This window comes from Balaenoptera borealis (genome assembly GCF_965194805.1).
Source record: "Balaenoptera borealis genome assembly, chromosome: 12".
Taxonomy (NCBI): domain Eukaryota; kingdom Metazoa; phylum Chordata; class Mammalia; order Artiodactyla; family Balaenopteridae; genus Balaenoptera; species Balaenoptera borealis.
The window spans coordinates 8,948,052-8,965,004 of NC_138869.1; the positions used below are offsets into that span (position 1 = coordinate 8,948,052).

The 16,953-nt window shown below is 38.5% G+C and overlaps 1 protein-coding gene across 8 annotated transcripts in view; it reads left to right on the forward strand.

The window, feature by feature from the left end:
- Nucleotides 1-16,953, forward strand: part of RAF1 (Raf-1 proto-oncogene, serine/threonine kinase) — a 71,940-nt gene that overhangs the window by 31,163 nt on the left and 23,824 nt on the right. For 4 of the 8 annotated variants that reach the window (XM_082345906.1, XM_082345903.1, XM_082345907.1 and 1 more), the window contains exon 2: nucleotides 10,882-11,114. In XM_082345906.1, the coding sequence (XP_082202032.1) occupies nucleotides 10,908-11,114 (207 nt within the window). In that variant the 5' untranslated portion in view covers nucleotides 10,882-10,907. Of the gene's footprint in view, nucleotides 1-3,514; nucleotides 3,600-10,881; nucleotides 11,115-16,953 lie in introns of those variants that run through there. The other 4 variants (XM_082345908.1, XM_082345909.1, XM_082345910.1 and 1 more) reach the window with 2 other exon arrangements.

Below are 16,953 nucleotides of genomic sequence, written 5' to 3' on the forward strand. Positions count from 1 at the left end.
TATATATGTCAATCCCAATCTCTCAGTTCATCTCACCACCACCCCCCCACCCCCCCCACCCCCCACCGCCAGTTTCCCACCTTGGTGTCCATACGTTTGTTCTCTACATCTGTGTCTCAGTTTCTGCCCTGCAGACCGGTTCATCTGTACAATTTTTCTAGGTTCCACATACATGGGTTAATATATGATATTTGTTTTTCTCTTTCTGAGTTACGTCACTCTGTATGACAGTCTCTAGATTCATCCACGTGTCTACCAATGACCCAATTTCATTCCTTTTTATGGCTGAGTGATAGTCCATTGTATATATGTACCACATCTTCTTTATCCATTCATCTGTCCATGGGCATATAGGTTGTTTCCATGACCTGGCTATTGTAAATAGTGCTGCAATGAACATTGGGGTGCATGTGTCTTTTTGATTTATGTTTTTTTGGGGGTATGTGCCCAGTAGTGGGATTGCTGGGTCATATGGTAATTCTATTTTTAGTTTTTTAAGGAACCTCCATACTGTTCTCCATAGTGGCTGTATCAATTTACATTCCCACCAACAGTGCAAGAGGGTTCCCTTTTCTCCACACCCTCTCCAGCATTTGTTCTTTGTAGATTTTCTGATGATGCCCATTCTAATTGGTGTGAGGTGATACCTCATTGTAGTTTTGATTTGCATTTCTCTAATAATTTAGTGATGTTGAGCATCTTTTCATGTGCTTCGTGGCCGTCTGTATGTCTTCTTTGGAGAAATGTCTATTTAGGTCTTCTGCCCGTTTTTGGATTGGGTTGTTTGTTTTTTTAATATTGAACTGCCTGAGCTGTTTCTATATTTGGGAGATTAATCCTTTGTTGATTTGTTTGCAAATATTTTTTCCCATTCTGAGGGTTGTCTTCGTTTTGTTTATGTTTTCCTTTGCTGTGCAAAAGCTTTTAAGTTTCATTAGGTCCCATTTGTTTATTTTTGTTTTTATTTCCATTACTCTAGGAGGTGGATCAAAAAAGATCTTGCTGTGATTTATGTCAAAGAGTGTTCTTCCTATGTTTTCCTCTAAGAGTTTTATAGTGTCCGGTCTTACATTTAGGTCTCTAATCCATTTTGAGTTTATTTTTGTGTATAGTGTTAGGGCATGTTCTAATTTCATTCTTTTACATGTAGCTGTCCAGTTTTCCCAGCACCACTTATTGAAGAGATTATCTTTTCTCCGTTGTATATCCTTGCCTCCTTTGTCATAGATTAGTTGAGCATAGGTGCGTGGGTTTATCTCTGGGCTTTCTATCCTGTTCCATTGATCTATATTTCTGTTTTTGTGCCAGTACCATATTGTCTTGATTACTGTAGCTTTGTAGCATAGTCTGAAGTCAGGGAGTCTGATTCCTCCACCTCCATTTTTTCCCCTCAAGACTACTTTGGCTCTTCGGGGTCTTCTGTGTCTCCATACAAATTTTAAGATTTTTTGTTCTAGCTCTGTAAAAAATGCCATTGGTAATTTGATAGGGATTGAATTGAATCTGTAGATTGCTTTGAGTAGTATAGTCATTCTCACAATATTGATTCTTCCAATCCAAGAACATGGTATATCTCTGCATCTGTTGGTATCATCTTTAATTTCTTTCATCAGTGTCTTATGGTTTTCTGCATACAGGTCTTTTGTCTCCCTAGGTAGGTTTATTCCTCGGTATTTTATTCTTTTTGTTGCAGTGGTAAAAGGGAGTGTTTCCTTAATTTCTCTTTCAGATTTTTCATCATTAGTGTATAGGAATGCAAGAGATTTCTGTGCATTAATTTTGTATCCTGCAACTTTGCCAAATTCATTGATTAGCTCTAGTAGTTTTCTGGTGGCATCTTTAGGATTCTCTATGTATAGTATCATGTCATCTGCAAACAGTGACAGTTTTACTTTTTCTTTTCCTATTTGTATTCCTTTTATTTCTTTTTCTTCTCTGATTGCTGTGGCTAGGACTTCCAAAACTATGTTGAATAATAGTGGTGAGAGTGGACATCCTTGTATTGTTCCTGATCTTAGAGGAAGTGCTTTCAGTTTTTCACCATTGAGAATGATGTTTGTTGTGGGTTTGTCACATATGACCTTTATTATGCTGAGGTAGTTTCCCTCTTTGCCCACTTTCTGGAGAGTTTTTATCAAAAATGGGTGTTGAATTTTGTCAAAAGCTTTTTCTGCATCTATGGAGATGATCATAAGGTTTGTCTTCTTCATTTTGTTAATATGGTGTATCACATTGATTGATTTGCATATATTGAAGAATCCTTGCATCCCTGGGATAAATCCCACTTGATCGTGGTGTATGATCCTTTTAATGTGTTGTTGGATTGTGTTTGCTAGTATTTTGCTGAGGATTTTTGCATCTGTATTCATCAGTGATATTGGTCTGTAATTTTCTTTTTTTTGTAGTATCTTTGTCTGGTTTTGGTATCAGGGTGATGGTGGCCTCATAGAATGAGTTTGGGAGTGTTCCTTCCTCTGCAATTTGTTGGAAGAGTTTGAGAAGGATGGGTGTTAGCTCTTCCGTAAATGTTTGATAGAATTCACCTGTGAAGCCATCTGGTCCTGGACTTTTTGTTGGAAGGTTTTTAATCACAGTTTCAATTTCATTACTTGTGATTGTTCTGTTCATGTTTTCTGTTGCTTCCTGGTTCAGACTTGGAAGGTTATACCTTTCCAAGAATTTGTCCATTTCTTCCAGGTTGTCCATTTTATTGGCATAGAGTTGCTTGTAGTAGTCTCTTAGGATTCTTTGTATTTCTGCGGTGTCTGTTGTAACTTCTCCTTTTTCATTTCTAATTTTATTGATTTGAGTCCTCTCCCTCTTTTTCTTGATGAGTCTGGCTAATGGTTTTTCAATTTTGTCTATCCTCTCAAAGAACCAGCTTTTAGTTTTATTGATCTTTGCTGCTGTTTTCTTTGTTTCTATTTCATTTATTTCTGCTCTGATCTTTATGATTTCTTTCCTTCTACTAACTTTGGGTTTTGTTTCTTCTTCTTTCTCTAGCTCCTTTAGGTGTAAGGTTATATTGTTTATTTGAGATTCTTCTTGTTTCTTGAGGTAGGCTTGTATAGCTATAAACTTCCCTCTTAGAACTGCTTTTGCTGCATCCCATAGGTTTTGGATCGTCAGAAACGACTATTTTAAAATGTAACATGAGGTGGAATTAGCACACACATGGAGAGAGTTCATTGGTAGAGCTAAGAAAGGCAATTTAAGACTAGATGGATCCTTAAAAAAAATTTATCATTCAAGTGCAAGAAGATGTCTTTTGTGTGGATAAATGCATTTGGGAAATCAGTGGAAGCTCTGGTAGGAATTCTGGGCTTTAGAATTACACCAATTGCTTTCAAACTTAGTAGTGTTCCACACTAAGGAATACATTTTATAATGTGTGTGTACCTGAATCAAAGATTTCTTACTATGTGGTTATATTGTGCTCTGCTTTATTTTTTGACAAAGCTGGTCATGACTCACCAAAATGATTTTCTGAACACTTATGGGTCATTCTCCACAGCTTGAAAAAGTGCTGAGTTACAGTCTAGGAAAGAAAGAGACTTGAGTTTTTGAAGTCTTCCTTGAAGAAGCTGGCTATTAAGAAGGTACTTATTCTGTCCTTGTTCGAAACATATTGGGTGCTATTTTAGTTATACAGTAGTTCCTCCTTATCTGTGAGGGATACTTTCCAAGATCCCCAGTGGATGTCTGAAAGTGCAGATAATACTGAACTCTGTACTATTTAATTCTATACATATATACCTATGATAAAGTTTAATTTATAAATTAGGCACAGTAAGAGAATATCCGAATTTCCAGCATCACTACTCTTGCATTTTTGGGTCATTGTTAAGTAAAATAAGGGCTGCTTAAACACATGTACTGCCATACTGAGACAGCCCATCTGATAACCCAGAAGGCTGCTAAATGACTAAAGGGCAGGTAGAGTATACTGTGTGGATGTGCTGTGGACAAAGGGATGATTTACATCCAGGCAGGAGGGAGTGGGTTGGTGTGAGTTTATATCCCAGGCAGGAGAGAGCGGGTTGGTGTGAGTTTTCATGACACTACTCAGAAATCAAAAAGCTTAGAAAAGCATGCAATTTAAAACTTAGGAATTGTTCATTCTGGAATTTTCCATGTAATATTTTCAGACCGTGGTTGACCACTGGTAACAAACTGCAGAAAGCAAAACTTTCTAAGGTGGAGCACTACTGTACCAACCAGAAGGGCCCAAAGAAGGCAACTGAAATGGATCTCAACATTGAGGGGTTTGGTCTTTGACTCTTCCTTGAGTCCCCTTGCTGCATAATTCAGGGCTGTGTGTCTTTCTAGTTTGGTTATTTTGTTTGCTCCCAAACTCAGTACTATTTAGAATTTATAAACCACTTTTTAACTTAGATGTAGAAAAGGTATCATTCTCTAACTTTCTAAAAAGGAATATCCATGTAGAGAATAAATGAGGTTGAATGATTATGAGAGGTGAACTATGATAATAAAAACAGATATTTTGATATAGAAAGATGTAGCTTTGAAAAAGAGTTCAGACTGTAAAAAATCATGAATTACATGGCTGAAGTGAATGTTTCTTCAAACTCCAGTGTGACAGAATGAAGCATGAAGTCAATAAAAGGCAAACTTTGGTGAACCTATAGAACCTGCCAGCTTCAGAAATTATGCTAGAAAAAATAAATTTAGAGAAATTTTGATCTACTCATGATTGACCAATGTTGAGTGGGTAACTACAGAAAGCTAAGATATCTAGCAATTAATGAGTTGTCCCTTTTTCTGTCATAAGATATCTATCCCCTGGTGTCTTTCAGAGACTGAATCTGGGTTTAAGCCCATTGTGGCAAATCTTTAATGGAAGAGGGGTGGAGGAAGCAAAGTAGAGTAGAATCTAGGCTTTTTGATTTCTGAGGTGCTCTGTAATGGGGGTGGTTGGAGGAGAGGAGGTCTGAATGCAGAAGGAAGCAGCTTGAAAACCAGTTGAGCCTAGCCTATTCTAGAGTGTTTTAGAATATCCTATTCTAGAACAGGCTAGAAGAATTCACGTTAAGTAAATTGTAGACTTCCTAAATTTATAGAATTTCACTTTCGTAATAAGTGAAATTATGAATATGCTGTGTCCTTTCTGGTAGAAGGTAAATGTGTAGTCTGTTGAATACAAATTCTCAGGCTGTCTCACCATATATAACTATAAACGTATAAGTGTTTAAGGTCAGCGAACTTTTGTCATAATAAAGCTACTGTTTTGTGTATGTGAAGAGTTATTTAAAAAAGATTACTTTTTAATCATTGGACAGAAATGAACTTTTAAAATTAGATTCCATATAACTTTTTGTTACCAAAGTTATCTTTTTTTTAAAAATTGCTCTGAACACGAACAATTTCCTCTATTTATTTGTTTATTTATTTATTTATTTTTGGCTTTGTTGGGTCTTCGTTCCTGCATGTGGGCTTTCTCTAGTTGCGGCGAGCGGGGGCTACTCTTCGTTGTGGTGCACGTGCTTCTCATTGTGGTGGCTTCTCTTGTTGTAGAGCACAGGATCTAGGCGCGCGGGCTTCAGTAGTTGTGGCTCACGGGCTCTAGAGCGCAGGCTCAGTAGTTGTGGTGCACAGGCCTACTTGCTCCGTGGCATGTGGGATCTTCCTGGAGCAGGGATCAAACCTGTGACCCCTGCATTGGTAGGCGGATTCTTTTTTTTTTTAATTTAATTAATTAATTAATTAATTAATTTATGGCTGTGTTGGATCTTCGTTTCTGTGCGAGGGCTTTCTCTAGTTGTGGCAGGCAGGGGCCACTCTTCATCGCAGTGCGCGGGCCTCTCACTATCGTGGGGTAGGCGGATTCTTAACCGCTGCACTACCAGGGAAGTCCTGCTGTATGGTTTTTAGAAGATGCTTCTTTCTTGTTTTTAGATGTGAACCCTTTCTTGTTAATTGATTACAGAGTACCTTGCCTTAGAGCTTCCTATGATAAACAGGTCAGTCCTGGGGCAACTGGTAGGGGCCTTGGCCTTTCTGGGCTTGTCTGCTTATGTAGGCATGCCTTACAAATAGGATCCATCATTTTCTACGAGTGAAATGAAAAAGGTTGGGAGGCACTGCCTTAGTGTGCTTCTCAGCCTGTAAGTGGTCTTGATATAGACATGGAAAATTAAAAATTATGAATGATAAATAATCAAAAACTTGAGAATTAAACTGGATTTGCATTTATTTTATCAGTTTTTATTAACAGTTATTGAGGTATGTTCTCTACTAAGCACCAGCACTGTTATTTTCCAAGTGCCTACAAAACTTAGCATTTGTCATAAAATAACTATGATCTTGGACTTAGTCTACAGTTAAGTCTTGTAAGTGGGTTCTTTAACCAATAGATTGTAATACAGTCTTCCCTCACAATTAAATACAGAATGCAATTTATTGCAGTTTGTCTTTTGCTGAATAGTAGGTATTTTTTAAAGGTGTACTACCAACTGGAGATTTAATTCACATTTACTAGTTCTTGACAGGTCTTTTCTGTTAAAAAAAATCATATTTTTTGCAGCATTATTCTGGCTCCTAGCTGAATTCATTTAATAAATATTTGAGTGCTTGTGTTCCAGGTACTGTATTAAGGGCTAAGAATACAGTAGTGAACACGATTGGCAGGAGGTACTGGCAAGCTTGGCATGGAGCAGAAAGGGGATGGGAGGTACTGAACAAAATCTGTAGACAGTTAACATTAGTGGTAAGTGGCATGAAGAAAATAAGGGTTATTTGATGGCGGTAGGGGAGTGGGGTCTTCTGACTAGGGTGGAGAGAGAAGGTGTCTCTAAAGGGGTCTTTTAGGTGAAGACCTTAATGATGTGAAAAAGCCAACTTGCTTGTTTCTGGAGGTTTTCGCCTTCTAGATGAAGGGAACAGAAAGTTCAAAAGTGCTGAGGTGTGAAGCTTGGCATGTTCAGAAAGAAGTTTAGCTTTTATTCTTAGTCTTATACAGGGGAGGGAAATGATAAGTTGCATTTTTAAGATTGCCCTGGCTGCTTCTATGAGCCACATCATTTCAGGCTAGTGAGTTGTTCGAAGGAGTCTTCCTCTTTAATTGGGGAAAAAGGTCTAGGGAAAAGAGAAGCTTGTAGATGCCCCTAAAAAGTGACCTCATGGTAATGAAGGGATAGAGTTAGGAGTGTGTTGGGGCTTGGGTAGAGGTGCCAGAAATGGGAGGCAGTGCGTCATGGCCCTGCCACTTGAAGGGTGTAGGATTTTGTCCTGCCCCTCCCCTTTGCATAAATAAAATAGGCTTATAGATGTTTGTAGTAAATAGTAAAATAAAAAAGCAAAAAGTAAACATATATAAAAAGTAAAAATTTCCTAATCATCTTGCTGAAATATTGGTACTTTATTATTCTATATTTTCTCACTTCTTTATTTTTATTTTTTAAATTAAAAAAAATAGGTTTGTGTTACTTTAAAAAAAATAAATTTATTTATTTTACTTATTTTTTAATTTTTGGCTGCGTTGTGTCTTCATTGCTGCGCACAGGCTTTTCTCTAGTTGCGGCGAGCGGGGGCTACTCTTCGTTGCGGTGCGTGGGCTTCTCATTGCGGTGGTTTCGCTTGTTGCGGAGCACAGGCTCTAGGCGTGTAGGCTTCAGTAGTTGTGGCACGCGGGCTCAGTAGTTGTGGCGCACAGGCTTAGTTGCTCCGCAGCATGTGGGATCGTCCCGGACCAGGGCTCAAACCCGTGTCCCATGCATTGGCAGGCGGATTCCTAACCACTGCGGCACCAGGGAAGCCCCTCTCACTTCTCTGTGACTCTAGATTTCCCTCCTTCTTTCTAGATTAGTATGAAAGAGGTTCAAACTACATTTGTCATTTTTTGTTTTGTCTTGGGTAGCTTTTTCCACCTTTGCACATACAGATCTACTTTACTTATCACGTGGGAATTAGTATGATTTGTTTAATTCCCTATTGTTAAGTATTTGGTCTTTTCCCCAATTTTTTAAGGATATGAACAATGCTCTAATGAAGATGCTTATACATATATCTTTATACACTTTCCTTATACTTCTGTAGGATAAATTCCTAGAGTGATATTGAATTAGCAGATCAGTCTTTAAGAATGTTTCAAAACTTATAGTTTTTTACCATATTCTCCTCCAAAACAGTTGAGCCAAGACTCTGAGAGTAATGCCAGGTAGTGGTCTTAAGTCTCTAAACTTCTCTAGTTTTCTCAGCTGTCAGCTAAGAATAGTTAATATCTATTGTCCTCTTTTGCTTCAGGCATGTGATGTGAGAAAGAGCATAGTACATAATGCGTATTCAGACAGAAACTTCTGGTTAAGAACAAGATGTTTGGATTAACTCTAGGCCATTTTAGCTCTGACTAAATGATTTCAAGTGTCAGTGTTATATATGAGAAGGTTAAGGGCTTTGGAGTCAGATAGAGCTGCGCAATTCTGAATCCCACCTCTGCCTGCTAAAGCTCGACTGTAAAAATAGGGATGTAATTCCTACCTAGAGTATCCTCTAAGGATCAGGTTGGGTAATATGAGTGGGATGTATGCAGTATATACTGTTTCATAATAGTAGGCACCTAGTAAATGGTAACTATTGCTAATAATGCTAATAATAAGATAAAACAAGTTTCTGAAGGAGTAAGGCTTGAGAAGGATGGGATTCCCTGTCAACCTCACTGTTTTCTACAGGAGGAAATAAATACCTCTCACTTCTGCATGGTTGCTGACTCCCAATCAGCATCAGAGCATTGCACGTCCTCACTGCAGAGTATCTGACTTATTGTCATTGTGTGACCATCTATGGACTTTCATTACAGTGTTCTTGTTGCCCGATTAAAACATTTGATTATTTTTTGTTAGGTAACTGTCTCTCCTTGCTTCGGTTTATAAGCTTTGTTTCTGCACTAAAACTGAACTCCGAATGTTATGTTGGAAAGTTCATGTACTTTAAATATAAACAGATAGAGAATCTGGTTAGTTTACCTATCAACTGGGTGTTCTTGGGCAAGTAGCATGGTTTTTCTGTGCCTTATTTGTTTAAAAAATAAAGGGTGGTTGGAGGAAGGGATTTAAAATCTTTTGGGGTCCTTACACAGATTAAATGAGATTATATATTAAGTGTCTAACATATCCTAGAATACTAGTTTCTTTTTCTTCTTCAAAGGCAGAAAGTTATGGCTTACACTTTTTTTTTTTAATTTCTCATAGTACTAATGTGTTACTCATACTCAAGTGTAGTTGCTCATGCTTAATACACAGTAACAAAAGAAGGAGAGAAGTGGAATTGAAAAAGTATTGGGTTGACCAAAAAGTGCTTTCAGTTTTTAAGTAAAAGTAAAAGACACATTTTTCATTTTCACCAAGAACTTTATTGAACAGTGTATTCACCGTTTTGTTCCACTACCTTCTGCCAATTTTTCAGGCAACTTCATAATTCCATCTTCCCAAAACTCTTTATATTTTTGAGCAAAGAACTGTTCCAGGTGCCTTTTACAGTCTTTCAGGGAATTGAAATTTTTTCCATTAAGAGAATTTTGTAAAGACCTAAATAAATGGAAATCTGAAGGTGCAATGTCTGGTGAATACAGCAGATGAATCAAAACTTCCCAGCCAAGCTGTAACAGTTTTTGCCTGGTCATCAAAGAAACATGCAGTCTTGCATTATCCTGATGGAAGATTATGCGTTTTCTGTTGACTAATTCTGGACGCTTTTTGTCGAGTGCTGCTTTCAGTTGGTCTAATTGGGAGCAGTACTTGTTGGAATTAATCGTTTCGTTTTCCGGAAGGAGCTCATAATAGAGAACTCCCTTCCAATCCCACCATATACACAACATCACCTTCTTTGGATGAAGACCGGCCTTTGGTGTGGTTGGTGGTGGTTCATTTTGCTTGCCCCACAATCTCTTCCGTCCCACATTATTGTACAGTATCCACTTTTCATCGCCCGTCACAATTTGTTGTAAAAACAATGTTTTCATTACATTTAAGTAGAGAATTGCATGCGGAAATATGGTCAAGAAGGTTTTGTTCCCTCAACTTATGTGGAACCCAAACATCAAATCGATTAACATAACCAAGCTGGTGCAAATGATTTTCAGTGCTTGATTTGGATATTTTGAGTATGTCGGCCATTTCCCATGTGGTATAACGTTGATTGTGCTCAGTTACTGTCTCGATTTGATCACTATCAACTTCAACTGGTCTGCCCGACTGTGGAGCATCGTCCAGTGAGAAATCTCCAGCACGAAACTTCACAAACCGCTTTTGACACGTCTGATCAGTCACAGCACCTTCTCCATATACTGCACAAATCTTTTTTGGCATTTCAATTACATTTTTACCTTTTTTGAAATAATAAAGCATAATATGCCGAAAATGTTGCTCTTTTCCTTCCATCTTCAACATTAACATGGCTACACAAAAATTCACCAATTTTGATGTCTTGTTTTAAATGCACGCTGATATGACAGCTGTCACATACAGTCTAACAAAATTGTTTCAAATGAAGTTAAAGACAATTAAGTGCTATTAGAGCCATCTTATGGAAGAAACCGAATGAAACTTTTGGCCCACCCATTATTAGAATAAGAAGTCAAGAGACCTGGGCTTACAGTTCCAGGTTGGCTTTTAACTGGTGGTATAACTCTTGATGAGTCTTTAGATCTTTAATCCCCATTTTGCTAATTTTTGAGTTGTCTATGAAATATTCTATGGAAATATACTAAAATAGAAGTTTTCTGAGTAATTTATTTAAGCAGAAGATGTCACCTACAAGAAAGCCCACATACTACTGTTTTCACAATTACTCTGTATATTGTATTGTTGAGTTAATTACTTTTGTTCAAGAATTCTAATTACTTGTCTATTTATTTATTTTTACCAGGTTTAAGTATTGTGTAAGCTGCATCAATGGAGCACATACAGGGGGCCTGGAAGACGATCAGCAATGGTTTTGGATTCAAAGATGCGGTGTTTGATGGCCCCAGCTGCATCTCCCCTACAATAGTTCAGCAGTTTGGCTATCAGCGTCGGGCATCAGATGATGGCAAACTTACGGACCCTTCTAAGACAAGCAACACTATCCGTGTTTTTTTGCCAAACAAGCAAAGAACAGTGGTATGTGAACATTCCTCTCAGAAAATGTAGTTGCCCATCACCCTATAGAAAGTGTTATGGGTCATGTTGCCCATCTTATAGGCAGGCAAGATATTCACTGTCACTTTGAGTCGTCATGCATTTTAAAATTTTATTTTAGTGTTTTGTAGTTGTACCTGTTTTGTTTTGTTTTTAATTGAGGTATAGTTGATTTACAATATTGTGTTAGTTTCAGGTGTACAGTAAAGTGATTCTGATATTTTATATATATATATATATATATGTATATAATTTCAGATTATTTTCCATTATAGGTTATTACAAGATATTGAATAGTTCTCTGTGTTATACAGTAAATCCTTGTTGCTTATCTATTTTATGTATAGTAGTTTGTGTCTTTTAATCCCATACTCCTAATTTATCCCACCTTTCCCCTTTGGTAACAGTAAGTTTGTTTTCTATATCTGTGAGTCTATTTTGATTTTGTGTATAGATTGATCTGTATTATTTCTAGATTCCACATTTAAGTGATAATCATGTAATATATGTTTTTTCTGTCTGACTGACTTCACTTAGTATGGTATTCTTTTTTTAAGTATTTATTTGGCTGTGCTGGGTCTTAGTTGCAGCACGCGGGATCTTTAGTTGCGGCATGTAGGATCAAGTTCCCTGACCAGGAATTGAACCCGGGCCCCTTGCATTGGGAGCTCGGCGTCTTAACCACGGGACCACCAGGGAAATCCCAGTATGATATTCTTCAGTGGCAATATTTCATTTTTTTTATGGCTGAGTAATATTCCATTGGTGGGCACTGGGGTTGTTTCCATGTCTTGCCTATTGTAAATAGTGCTGCTATCAACTGGGGTGCATGTATCTTTTCGAATTAGAGTTTTCATCTTTTCTGGATAGATGCCCAGGAGTGGGATTGCTGGATCATATGGTCACTCTAGTTTTAGTTTTGTTTTTATTTTTAATAAATTTATTTATTTATTTTCGGCCGTGTTGGGTCTTTGTTGCTGCATGCAGGCTTTTTTTTTTCTAGTTGTGGTGAGTGGGGGCTACTCTTCGTTTGCAGTGTGCGGTCTTCTCATTGCAGTGGCTTCTCTTGTTGTGGAGCGTGGGCTCTAGGGCACGCGGGCTTCAGTAGTTGTGGTGTGCGGGCTCAGTAGTTGTCGCTCGAGTGCTCTAGAGCTTAGTAATTGTGGCGCATGGGCTTAGTTGCTCTGCAACATGTGGGATCTTCCTGGACCAGGGCTCAAACCCGTGTCCCCTGCATTGGCAGGTGGATTCTTTAACCACTGCACCACCAGGGAAGTCCCTAGTTTTAGTTTTTTAAGGAACCTCCATACTCTTTTCCATAGTGTGTGCACTAATTTACATTCCCACCAACAGTGTAATAGGGTTCCACTTAGGGTCTTTGTTCATTGGCTTTCCAGTTGCAGATTTTATTGCTTTATGTTCCTTTCACACCTCTTGCTTTATCCTAGCTCTTGGCCTTCATTCTGTTGTTAGTCTTGCCTGGAATGTCTTCTTTACTGACATTTCCTCTAAACAGATAGTACATTCTTCTTTTTTTAATTTTTAAATTTTTATGGGAGTACAGTTGATTTACAATGTTGTGTTTGTTTCAGGTGTACAGCAAAGTGAATCAGTTGTACATATACATAGATCCACTCTTTTTTAGATTCTTTTCCCATATAGGCTGTTACAGAGTATTGAGGAGAGTTCCCTGTGCTATACAGTAGGTCCTTATTAGTTACCAATTTTATATATAGTAGTGTGTATATTATATATAGTAGTGTGTATATTTCAATCCCAATCTTCCAATTTATTCCTCCCCCTCTTACCCCGGTAACCATAAGTTTGTTTTCTACATCTGTAACTCTGTTTCTGGTTTGTAGGTAAGTACATTTGTACCCTTTTTTTAGATTCCACATATAAGCAATATCATATGATATTTATCTTTCTCTGTCTGACTTACTTCACTCAGTATGATAATCTCTAGGTCCATCAATGTTGCGGCAAATGGCATTATTTCGTTCTTTGTTATGGCTAAGTAATATTCCATTGTATATATGTACCACATCTTCTTTATCCATTCCTCTGCTGATGGACATTTAGGTTGCTTTTATGTCCTGGCTATTGTAAATAGTTGTGCAATGAACATTGGGGTGCATGGATCTTTTTGAATTATGGTTTTCTCCAGATATATGCCCAGGAGTGGGATTGCTGGATCATAGGGTAGCTCTATTTCTAGTTTTTAAAGTAATCTCCATACTGTGCTCCATAGTGGCTGTACTAATTTATGTTCCCCCCAACAGCGTAGGAGGGTTCCCTTTTCTCCATGCCCTCTCTAGCATTTATTGTTTGTGGATTTTTTGATGATGGCCATTCTGACTGGTGTGAGGTGAAAATAGTACATTCTTAAGGGGATATATTTCAAAGTGTTCTTTGAAAAATTCCCTTAGACATTTCTGGTGATTAAAAAATTGTTTTGTTCTGAATATTAAAGCAAACTGTTCATTTAAAATTTTTTTGATATTACAAGTATATTGAAGGAAATAAAATTACCTAGAAAAAATTATTTTGGTAAGTTTCCTAGGCCTTGTGGCAAAGCTGGAGGTAGCTTAAAAATCACAGCTCTTGGGCTTCCCTGGTGGCGCAGTGGTTGAGAATCTGCCTGCCAATGCAGGGGACACGGGTTCGAGCCCTGGTCTGGGAAGATCCCACATGCCACGGAGCAACTGGGCCCGTGAGCCACAACTACTGAGCCTGTGCATCTGGAGCCTGTGCTCCGCAACAAGAGAGGCCGCGATAGTGAGAGGCCTGCGCACCGCGATAAAGAGTGGCCCCCACTTGCTGCAACTGGAGAAGGCACTTGCACAGAAACGAAGACCCAACACAGCCATAAATAAATTAAAAAAAAAAAAAAAATCACAGCTCTTTTCCAAGGGCACTGGACTAGCCCGTTATTCCTGCATAGTTTCTGACACAAAATCTCAACTTTTCCAAAAATTACTGCTCAAAAAGTTTCTTACTATACTGGGAGGGGAAAAAAAAACACCTGGTTGAAACAGAAAAGCGAAGTTGTGCTAATTTTGCTTGGCGTGGGACATTTGAGAAAACCTTCCTTCAAAACGTCCACACCTCCGCCTTTCCCACCCTCTGTTTTTTGTGTAAAAGCAGTGCATTGTGTTTATTCTGTGTACCTAGGCGAGGCAAGGTTCCAAGGTTGGCAAGTACAGTCCAGAGTTTTCTCAGTTTGTTTCTAACAGTTCAACTCTCTCCACTTTACTAAAACTTCCCTTATGCTTCTTTTGTGACCCTAAAGAGCCTTCCAGTTATAGTGTTGTGTACATTTAGGTACATTTTGAACTGAAGGCAAAACTCAAAGGCATTTTAAAGTGTGAGTAAATTTATTTTTGTTCCCTTTCCTAAAAATGAAAGTTTAATGGCTGGCAAAATAAATAATAATAATAATCCCCTTATATTTCAACAGTAGTCTTTCATTTGCAAAGTGATTTTTACCCATTATTTTCTCAATAATTTTCTTTTTTACCTTAAGTGGAGAGCCCAGGTGTGAAGTCTGAATGTGATGGGAAGCTGAAGATCATCTGGTGCTTCTTCTGGGCTTTACTGCCACTGTCTTCTCCACCCCCATCTACCAGTTTGCCTGGAAGAGTGGGAAACTTAGTTTGGCGTAATAATTAAGTGTATGGGCCTTGAAGACAACAAGGCCCAAATTTAAATCCCTGTATTGCCTTTTATAAGCTGTATCATGTAAACAAATTACATAATATTTTGAGCCTCTGTTTCCTGACCTTTATGAAATGAGGCTTATGCTGACTACAGTGGCTAGTTCATAAGTAAAATGGCAGTTATGATTATTTCTGAGTGTTTTCTATATCTGTGTATACTTTTTAAAAAATTTAAAAAAATGTTTATTTTTGGTTGTGTTGGTCTTCATTGCTGTGCATGGGCTTTCTCTAGTTGTGGCGAGTGGGGGCTTCTCGTTGCAGAGCACGGGCTCTAGGCACGTGGGCTTCAGTAGTTGCAGCACATGGGCTCAGTAGTTGCGGCACATGGGTTCTAGAGCGTGCGGGCGTCAGTAGTTATGGTGCGTGGGCTCAGTAGTTGTGGCTCACGGGCTCTAGAGCGCAGGCTCAGTAGTTGTGGCACATGGGCTTAGTTGCTCCACGGCATGTGGGATCTTCCTGGACCAGGGCTCGAACCTGTGTCCCCTGCATTGGCAGGTGGATTCTTAACCACTGCATCACCAGGGAAGTCCGGCATTTGTGTGTCCTTGACAGCCTTCATTTGAGCACAACTGGTGGTTGGGGACGACTGATTTGGAAGCTTGACTTCTCCGACAGCTTTTGAGAAGATTCTGTCAGAGAAAGTTAGTTTCTTCTGTTTCTTTGACCAGAGATGGACTGTGTGTCTCTGGAAGAACCACCTTCTTTCACTAGGCACCCAGCTTCAGGGCAGCATTGAAGGAAGAAGGAGTCATTTGCTGGCCAGCATGGCCAGTCAGCTGTTTCTAATCATCCCCAGGTTGCTTCACTGCTGGAGCCCAGAATGACTATCATAATCACTTAGTGGGCTCCAGAGATTAGTCACATTTAGCTGATTACAACCTGTGTCCATGGGGAGTTGTAAGAGAGAAGAGTGATAGAGAGGATCTATGTCTGATTTAAATAATTTCAGAATAATTAGTAGTTGCTTGTCTTTTGAATTTTTCTTGTCATTTGTTTTGCAAACACTCTTTGACTAACTGCTGCTGCTAATTATTATTGGATGAGTGATTGGATCATAGCTGAGGCCCATTAATTACCACTGGAATCACCCGAGAAGCAGTTTAAAATACAGATTCCTGCGCTTCATTCAAGATGAACTGAATCAGATGGATGTGTTAGAGGGGGCAGACCAGGAAAATATATTTTCACAGGCTCCTCAGATGATTCTAATATCAGCCACATTTGGGAACCCCACTGGATTAGAGGATATTTAAAGAACTGTCTAGCTCTTGGAGCTGTGACTTTTAATGAAGATTAAATAGCACAGATATCACTTTACAGTTTTCAAAGTACTACTGCACAGTATTTGATACAGGTCATGATTCTGTTAATGTGAGTGTTTATTTACTTTTCATTGTCCTCATTCTTGGTGTATTCATAGTTCAGATCATTCTCTCTCCCTTTACTTTGTTGTTTTGTGTCTGGAAGCTGGAAGTTAGTGGGATATTTCTAAGGGTATCACTGCTTCAAGAAACCTTTAAAATAAACTTGTGAAACACTGTAAATGAATATTTAAAAATTTTAAACCTTTAAAATAAGTACACACATCACTCACCTCCCTCTGGGAAGGGGCTGGGTTGGCCATTGTCAGCTGTCACACTTTCACCCAGTGGAAGGACTCTACTTTGGGCAGTTTTGCAAGCACTGCTAATCTACATTCTTCTCTCTCTACAGCCCGTACTGAGTCTAGTTGCCTTACTTTTTGATTAACTTTATTGGCTTTAAAAACAAAATGTATAGGGCTTTTATTGAAATGCTTAAGGGCTTAGGTGAAATTTTTATATAGCTGCCATTATTAGCACCCTGGCACTCACAGTTTATGTTAGGCTTTTTAAAAAAATTTTAAGATTTATTTACTTATTTAATTTATTTTTGGCTGCGTTGGGTCTTAGTTGTGGCATGTGGGATCTTCATTGAGGCATGCAGGATCTTTTAATTTTTTTTATTTTTAATTTTTTAATTAATTATTTGTGGCTGCATTGGGTCTTTGTTGCCGCATGCGGGCTTTCTCTAGTTGTGGCGAGCAGGGGCTACTCTTCGTTGCAGTGTGCGGGCTTCTCGTT